The following is an 8,802-nucleotide window of genomic DNA, read 5'->3' as shown; positions in this document are numbered from 1 at the left end:
CACTTGCTCCTCATTCGGGTCCATTCCTACTTCTCAGTGACATCATTCCCCCTACATCCTGAGCAGCCACTAGCGGTTAATGTGAGGGTCAACTATTTTTTGATTGGCATTCTGATTGATGCTAATCGTCGGCTTCATGATTATTATCAGATTTCCTCGATTAAAACAAAAAATAGACACACCGAAATGGAATCTAAAAAAACACAACAATGCGAATCCTAGGGGAGCCAAGCAACGGAAGTATGTGTAAGCTCAACGCCAAAGACTGAAAAAGTACTTGCTTTAAAGCCACAACAGGTGCCGCATCTCTTGCTTTGCATAGTTTCATTCAGACTTCTGTGAGACCTCACCAACATTCCGTGCGGGTTGACAATCTTCAAGTCCACTCCGATGCTTTTACTTAATAAGGAATTCGATTTAACTACACTTGAGTATCGCAGTCTCAAACTCACAAGCATACGGGCCACTATAGAAGTAAAATATGGTCTTGATTTTTCTTTTCATGCTTAGAAAATCCGCTATGGCCTAAATCCTTGGAACGATGTAGCGCTTTGAAACAAAAACTCCTCACAAAGACAGTGGATCACTATTTTTTCTCACCTTTCCTTTGCTAAATCCAGAGAGTAATAAAGTGCTACATCCCACTCTGTCATTTTGGAGGACACCAACTTTGTGACTACCAATGTAGGGGCGTCTCTACATTGTATTTGAGATCATGTATGTTGATCGAAATTTAAAATGATACAAATAGCTTCGACGTGGTGAAATACAAATAAGAGGTTGAGAAAACATGTCTACAAGGTTTTTTTGTAAAATATAAAAAACTATAAATAAAATAAATTTGCCAGTAATTATCATCGGGATGAAACACTCTCTGAATGGTCATTTTGCAAAAGAAATTTGAATATTCACATTGCAGGTGTCTAAAGACGATCGGAGAACTACCCCAGCCGTGCATGGTTGACAAAGCAGACAATTCTGCAGATAAAGATAGAAATGAGGTAGGTGGGAGGGCCGGGAGCATGGCGCAGGACAGTCTTTCATCCCATCAAATGCAGCATCAATTATCCAATAGTATTGCAAGGTCACTAAGGTACTGATATGCCTATGTGGCTATAGTATTCAGGGAGTGAATTTCGGCAACAGTGGCATGATGATTCATTCAGGCAGCGAATAAGATGAACGCTATACCTTCACTGACACAATGTCAATCAATACTAGTAATGGTCAATTTTGAGGTTTGATTATGTCGATCTCGGGGATACAATATTGGATTATTCTTATCTTGTTTCTCTGACTTTATTTGATTGAAGCACAAGGGGTGGATACTTTGCTAAACAAACTCGTAAATGTTAGTGTCTTCAGTCTTGGAGGTTATTTTTCAAGTCTCCAAGTAAGGGTAAGATATTTGAATATTGGGGCGGGGGAAGTGTGTATATCCAATTGATAGTCAATTTTGCACCTCAAGGACTTCTCATACCGAATCCTTGTTCTAGAAAAATTGTCAGCATACTCCTTTTTTATTGGTGGACAATCCAAATTCATTTGTATAGACTTAAGCCACCATTGTGGAACTAGAACATTGTTGTCACGCACAGATCAACTCCAGCATTTGGTGGATGATTTTGTAATTTCCCCTGGTCCACGTTTGTATTTATAAACTTTGAGCTACACCCAGAGAGTCAAGTTGTACCACCAACATTTGCAAAGGAATCGTAGTCCTGCTGAACACACTAAGAGGGAAGAAGAATACAAAAAAAAATGTATATAAGTACGAAAGTCTATTTATATTTATACGTGCATGTATATCAACATTCATACTCATATATACATGTGCATCTATAACTTAAATCTATTGAAAGGTTTATGTTTTAGATAAAGTAAGAAGGAAGGATCATAAGAAAACCAAACCGAAAGTCCAAACCCAAAGTTAGACAAGTTTTTGAATCCCATGTAGGTTCAATGCCAAGTTCAGAACAGCTTTTGCTTTACAGCCTCAACGTTTTCGAAATCTCGACTCGGACTAAATACCCGGGCAGATAATTTTTCACTGACACCTTAGGCCGAATTTCGTTTTCTGAGGTCTGATTAATTTGTTCTCTTGTTAGTCTAGAGAAGAGCTTGTCCATGCCCTGAACACGATGAAAGTAGAGACTCTGCACAAAAGAAGGGTTCTCATGAGCGAAGGTCTTCAGCAAAAATACTACATAAAAAAATAAGATAAAAATACTAGGGATCGGTTTAAAATAGAAATGATGTTGCATTTCATTCCCCACCACCACCACCACAAATGTCGATCTCTGTTAGGGACAATCTGACTGACTCCTGAAATTGAAGGAAACTTGAGTGTGAACAAGTCCATATTATTCACCGAAACCCGCTATCCGATCCTCAATCCCTTCAAGAAAAGATGTGGAGCTCATCCATCAATAATGAGTCTCACAAAACTGAGACATTCTTTCCGTGCCTTTCATTTGCTTCTGTGCATCAATGTGGAAGGCAACTGTTTGCAGCCAAGTCACCACAAAATCCCGCATGAATTGCTGCTTAATTCGCACTCAAAACCACCGTCCCCCCGCGTTGCTAATCACGAGTGGCAATCACAGAAGGGACACTTAATTGAGGCCCAACTGTGATAAGTGGCACTGCATTAACGCCCTATAAAACTGGGGTTCTTCCCTCTCTCTCATTCCTTGGTGTCGAAGGAGAACGACTCGACCACCTCAGTGGTTAATGCGGTAGACCAATGTGCGACTCGAATGTGATTCTGGTTTGATATAGTTCCGAAGCGACCATATTAAATATAGCCTTGCTGGTGCAGTTGGAAAGCCACGCAACCCAATAGTAGGGTCGGACATAGTTCGATGGCTCGGATTTGATAGCTCTACTGAATCTAAATTTGGGTTAGCAGCGGCAGTAGGAGTGCATGTAGGGAGTATCTATGACTGCCACCCACTTCTTAACAAAATACATTCCTAGAATTTTGTGCTGGTTCAGTGCCTCTAGCTCACTAAGTAAACCCTGCCAGTGCTTATTTCGGCGAACTGTGGAAGCAGTTTGACTGCATCATTCTCGTTTTCTGCCTAATTCTCAGCGTAAAAGATGCCACTCAGTCGAGAGGGAGGCGCTAGAGGTCGACGCAGTCGCAGCGACCAGCCTAGTCACAACCAACACGGATGAAGCCAAACAAACCCCTCAGCTCATCATGGAGTTCATCAGCGGCGACAGTGCCCTAGTTTCGTGATCACGACTCGATTACGTATCCTCTGTTTGGGGTCAAGTCCTTTAACTCTTTCGTTGCAGTGGTTTTGGTTTCTTTTCCCACTCATCTTTTTTTTGGAGACGTTGTCGACGAATCCAAAAGAGCTTGTCCTGCGAAGCTCCCCAGATGCATCCTCCGCCAGGGGCGATTTACAATTGCCGCATTGCAGAGAAAAGAAATGACACAACGGGGGAGTGTCAGGTCCATCGCTGGGAGTTCCTATTGCGTCTCCTGAGGTGGACAAGGGAGCACCGGTACAGAGCTGGCATCGGCACGGGCGTCGCCAGGCGTAACGCACAAAACGTGCCGGTCAGTGCTCCTCCATGTCCACCATTGCAAGGACCGTCAGATTCCTGCTGTGCCTGCTGCCATTCCTTGCAACTGGACCATGGTTTGTGTGTCGCCGATGCGGTGCGGGTGGGTGTGCAGGCTCCACACTGCAACTACTGGACGTCGCTGAAAGACTACAACGCCGCAAGTGTTTAACTGATTTTCTGATAGCCTGGAACTGTTTCCTGATAGTGTGGACCTTATTCCAGTTTGTGGGTTTCCTTGTCGTTTTGTTTCCTGCTTGTTCCTGTTGTGACTTTGTGAGGTTAAATAAACGAGATTTAAAAGTATATGTATAAAGGAAGGAAGGAAGGAAGGAAGGAAGGAAGGAGAGTTTGTTATTGTATAGTTGCGAGGTATTTATTTCTTTGAATTCAGGTTATTTTAAAAAGAACGAATATATAAATGTACATATACAAATTACAATATGCGTGGATTTAAACAAGAAGATGTCATAATTTTTTATTATTTTCATTTATATTTTAATGAAGTTTATAATGTTGTCTTTGATAGCAGAAAGTAGTAGTGATTATGGTGCTATTAATTATAAATTATACTTTGATGTAATTGTGAAAATGGTTATTATTGTTTGAGAGATGGAGTTTGTACGATTTTCTCCAAAATGAATTGATTTTTATAAGGAAAATTTTCCACTTTAAATGAAGACAAATCATTAAAAAAAAAAAAAAAAAAAAAAAAAAAAAAACACAACAACAACAACAACAAAACTAAACAAAACAAAAACAATAGCAACAAGTAAGGACAATGGCAATAAGAACTGAAAATTCCATACAAACCTCAGTTTAACTCGTTAATATGACTCATAGGAGTTTGAAGTGAAGTTTACGAACTCTCGTCAACAATAATTGCAATAATGCCTTCATTATACAAAATCCAAAAATCTTCAATGCATTCATGACACTATCCCTCAAAAATTAACAACGGCTGCCCTGTCATTTGCTTTAATTGACACTATCTAACTTGAAAATAAAATCAAACCATCGAACCAATCAACAACTGAACCAATCCACGGAACAATATCAAGCGTAGAAAATCAAACTCTACAATACTACACTTTTACTTTATTCACTTTATTTACACTCCCCCCTTTCTCCAATTAAAAAATAGAAAAGGCACATGTAAACAAAAAACAAATAAATCAATGAGCATTTAAAGAGCCATCTTTTGCCGATTTAAAGTTACGAACCAGTAAAAAGTCACTTACTAGAAAAAGCCACAAAACACGAAAAAAGTAGTACGACGCTAGGGAAAAAAAATGTAATTCTGGCTGCGCCGTCCGGGTGTGAACAGGTCATCAGGGGACGATGAGACGGGCTGAGGATTTTACCGGGGACAGATTAGGACGAAGCAGCGGCCCGTCAAATTGCGGGGGACCTGGAGCCTGGCCTCTGACAGCAGCAGCGGAGGAGGCTCGTGAGCCTCCTGTAACGCGATTGCGGTTGATTGAACCTCCTGGGGCGAGGAAGCGCGAGACGCATTGAATGCGCTTGATGGTCGCGCTTGTCTGCCCAACAATTTGCAGCCACTGGTGGGTCCACGCCGAGTGCTCATGATAAGGAGGCCCCATGTGGCTCCCAAAATAGCAATCTAGATTCCATCGTTGCTCGCACTCGGCGAGTACTTCACCACCCTGGTCTCATGCTCTTATTCACCCTTTCCACCAGTCCTCCTCTACTGGAGCTTGTAGCTGGTGCTTGACCCAAGGTGGCGATCAAAAGCCTCTGAGAGTACCGCTGAAATTTTGGTTTTTATAAGTGTCGAGGTTGGATTGCACAGTGAGTTGGTATTTCCTGCAAATTCTCGGAGGTTAGCACTTCAGTGCAGTGGTCTCATGTACACGAGGTTGCAGGTGTTGAGGGGTGCTAGCAAGTCTAGGGGAGGACCGCTGTTGGAGAGCGGGGACAGATTGATAGATAGGTGGGCGAGAGAGAGCGGACATAGGGTGAAGCTTGTGGCTTGATTGGAGAAGAACGCGTAAAGATGTCGCCCTGGGGAAGGGGTACAGGGGTGGATTCGAGAGTGGGAAGTTTCTCCAAGCGGCGGTGGAAGAGCCAATCTCCAGTTCCAGAGAGCCCCACTACGGTGCTGTCTGCGGAAAGCTCCGCGGAGTCGAGCTCCAACACGAGCTCTGACTCAGAGGTCGTCTCGGTGAACAGGGTTGTGCAGCCCCCGGCATGCTGCTTCCAGCCTATCAATACCAATACCTGGACAGTTTCCACGGACAGGCCGAGTGACTTAGTTGTGGAGGTTAATAAGATCAGCTTTCATCTTCACAAGGTATGCAGGCGCATTCTCGGCATTCTCAGAGAAATTTACACATGGCAGTGCAGTGTGGCGATCTTTTTTAGTTAGCACTCGTGATTACGAACAGTGAAGTCGATCATCTGATCGATGGTGTTGTTATGTTATCTGCAGCATCCTATTCTGACGAGGAGCGCGCTGTTGAGGAAGCTGGCTGTGAAATCTGAAAAGTCGGAGACGGCGCACATGAACATAGGGTCGATTATTGGGGGCCCCGAGGCGTTTGCCCTCGTTACGAAGCTATGCTATGGCATTGACGTGGAGCTCTCGTCCTCGAATGTTGCGGGTCTTCGGTGCGCTGCAGAGTATCTCGAGGTGACGGAAGAATTGGATGGGGGCAACGTGAATAACAAAGCGGAGGCCTACCTCAACTCCGTGGTTCTGAATTCATGGGACGAGTCTCTTGCCGTACTACAGACTTGCGAGCATCTACTGCCCTTGGCTGAGGAGCTACAGATTGTGCAAAGGTGTAGCGAATCGCTCGCTCGCAAGGCATGTCTGGAGCCTCACAACGTGAGATGGTTGTCTTCAAGCTCCGTTGCAAACTTGAGGAAGGCGCAAAACCTGAAGTCAGCTGTGACACAGAATTGGTGGTTTGAGGATGTTTCCTCCCTATCCCTCTACTGCTTTGAGAAAGTCATCTCGTCAATGCATACGAATCTTGTGAATGGCACCCTCATCAGCGGCGCCTTGGAGTTCTACGCCCAGAAATGGCTCGCTGGAGTGTTTAAGTCGTCCGCCGAAAACTCTCCGAAGGATTCCCCCCGTGTATCCGGAAGTCGATTGAGCTCACCCACCGGAGAAGCATCCCCTGTTCACGATTTTCCGTCCCCGAGTAGAGAGTCCCCTGCCGTGGCGCGTTCTGTGAAAGAAATAAGTACACCCGAGAGCAACGCGAGATTACACAACGCCATTGTGGAGCAGAACAGGAGCCGTTTCATCATCGAGAAGATCGTCAGCTTGCTACCCCATGAGAGGGACTCAGTGGAGTGCAGCTTTGTTCTTCGAATGCTGCGCGCGGCCAACATGTACAACTGCTCGGCCGAATGTCGAGCGGAACTCGAGATGAAGGCGGGGCAGCAGCTGGATCGAGCCAGCTTGAGTGACTTACTCATCCCATCTTTTTCTCATACCAGCGAGTATCTTTACGACGTCGACCTCGTGCGCCGGCTCTTGGAGCATTTCTTGTCGCAGGAGCAAGGTCTGGGGTCGGGGCTCAAGAACAAATTTTTTAATCGGAAGATCTTCGGGTCTCTGTTCGTGAGCGCCCCAGCGAGGCAGCATGCTCAGGCTGCCGCTCCTAGTGCAAGTTCGAAGCTGGTCACCAAGCTCATGGACTCCTACCTGGCCGAGGTGGCTCGCGACAGCAAGCTGCCGTTGGCGAAGTTCCTTTCGCTTGCTGAAGCTGTACCGATTTCGATGAGAATGTCGGACGATGGACTTTACAGAGCAATTGATACATATCTCAAGGTTGGTAGCAATGCTTTCGATTCTCGTCTGCCTGTGGCACTTGTTGTATGTTGACTCTTCATGTTTGTTTTCGTATTGGTCCTGATATTCTGGTTGTATAAATCCATTAACCCTCTGCATGTAAATATGATTCCAGATACACTCGAATGTGGGGGAGCACGAGAAAAAGAAACTATGCCGGATGTTGGACTGCCAGCGCTTATCCATCTCGGCTTGCATGCACGCTGCTCAGAACGAACGCCTCCCTCTCCGCATTGTTGTCCAGGTCCTGTTTGGCGAACAGCTCAAGCTGAGGGGAGCCATAACCGGAATAAGTCAATCACTTCAGGAGGGTCGTGTTGGCGGCCAATCTCGACTCCCTTTGCACGACGATTCCACCGATTCAATAGGAACCCAAGCAGCGATGCTGGAGACGACAAATCAAATGGAGATTCGAGCGCTACAGCATGAGCTTTCCACCATGAGGCTCAAATACTCGGAGCTGGAGAGAAACCACTCGGCTTTGATGGAAATGATGGAGAAGCTGACTGCGTCGAGGCCGAGGAGAAATTCAAGCTCAGCGTGGACTCCTTGGAAGAAACCTAGCAAAGGAGACCGATGCCAGGAATCCCCAAGCAAAGCTGACCTCGACTCCTCCACAACTTCGCAGTCCACCAGCAACCACAGATGGCGGAATTCCATATCGTAATCTTACCCCCGAAACGTCATTGAGTCCCCTATCTGCGAATTATCTTTCCAACAGTAGTTCATCGATTCTTTTATAGGTCTGTTCATATTGTACTCTGGATCATACACTCAATACTCAGGTAACGTTAGTAGCAAAGTGGCGAATCCAAAGCCCTAGCACACACGGTTGCGGGACGGCGAGACAGCGAGACGAGTCTTGTAATGCATTCCATACCACAGTGAGTAGTAGAGTGGCCACAGTCAAGGCGTGGGGTGAATGCCCTTGTATATACTTGTACTTTTAAGCTCTGACGACGGCATGGGCTAAATTGCTCGCTGTTCCATCAACCAAGAGTTGATTTTTTGTTTTCTCAGCTCTTGTCTGTCTCGATCTGTGTGGTTGGTTTCATGGCTAGTCATAGACCCAGACGTGCATCTAGAGAAAAGCCTGCTTGGGTTGCTGAGCAACTCGGTTACACTCTATGCATATCGAATCCGAATATTCCATCTCTCATGGCCACTCAGCTGTGAACATGAAGAAACGCCGCACCGCAGTGTTTTGCTTCTCAAACTATCCGGCTTCGAGCTCAACCCTGTTATGTCAGATGGAACCTAGGCGATATCGATACAATACTCTGTGAACAGACTTGCCAACTGAGACAAAATTGCTGCCACACATTGCAGTATTCTTAAAGGCAAGCTTTGAAGTTGTGTGTATCAGTCGGTGTATTTCAACGACGAAGTATGTGCGA

The 8,802-nt window shown here is 45.2% G+C and overlaps 1 protein-coding gene and 1 long non-coding RNA gene across 2 annotated transcripts; both read left to right on the top strand.

Moving 5' to 3' along the window:
- The first annotated feature begins 2,634 nt into the window (after nt 1-2,634).
- Nucleotides 2,635-4,276, top strand: LOC149987760 (uncharacterized). The gene is made up of 2 exons (XR_016506500.1): nt 2,635-3,571; nt 3,692-4,276. It is a non-coding gene; the product is annotated as an uncharacterized LOC149987760 (long non-coding RNA).
- Nucleotides 4,277-5,275: 999 nt separating this feature from the next.
- Nucleotides 5,276-8,424, top strand: LOC112292082 (root phototropism protein 3). The gene is made up of 3 exons (XM_024540224.3): nt 5,276-5,890; nt 6,029-7,384; nt 7,521-8,424. The coding sequence occupies exons 1-3, from the start codon at nt 5,594-5,596 to the stop codon at nt 8,070-8,072; spliced, it is 2,205 nt and encodes a 734-aa protein (XP_024395992.1). The 5' UTR covers nt 5,276-5,593; the 3' UTR covers nt 8,073-8,424.
- Nucleotides 8,425-8,802: the final 378 nt, after the last annotated feature.

This window comes from Physcomitrium patens, chromosome 15, assembly GCF_059467195.1.
Source record: "Physcomitrium patens ecotype Gransden chromosome 15, ASM5946719v1, whole genome shotgun sequence".
NCBI lineage: Eukaryota > Viridiplantae > Streptophyta > Bryopsida > Funariales > Funariaceae > Physcomitrium > Physcomitrium patens.
The sequence above is the reverse complement of the archived record's forward strand: the minus strand, read 5'-3'. Positions and strand labels throughout refer to the sequence as shown.

Bases quoted from the DNA above. Each gene is read 5' to 3' on its own strand.
- LOC112292082 (XM_024540224.3), top strand. From the start codon at position 5,594: ATGTCGCCCTGGGGAAGGGGTACAGGGGTGGATTCGAGAGTGGGAAGT. The intron at 5,891-6,028 runs GTATGCAGGCGC...TGTTATCTGCAG, and splicing joins TCAGCTTTCATCTTCACAAG to CATCCTATTCTGACGAGGAG. The intron at 7,385-7,520 runs GTTGGTAGCAAT...ATATGATTCCAG, and splicing joins CAATTGATACATATCTCAAG to ATACACTCGAATGTGGGGGA.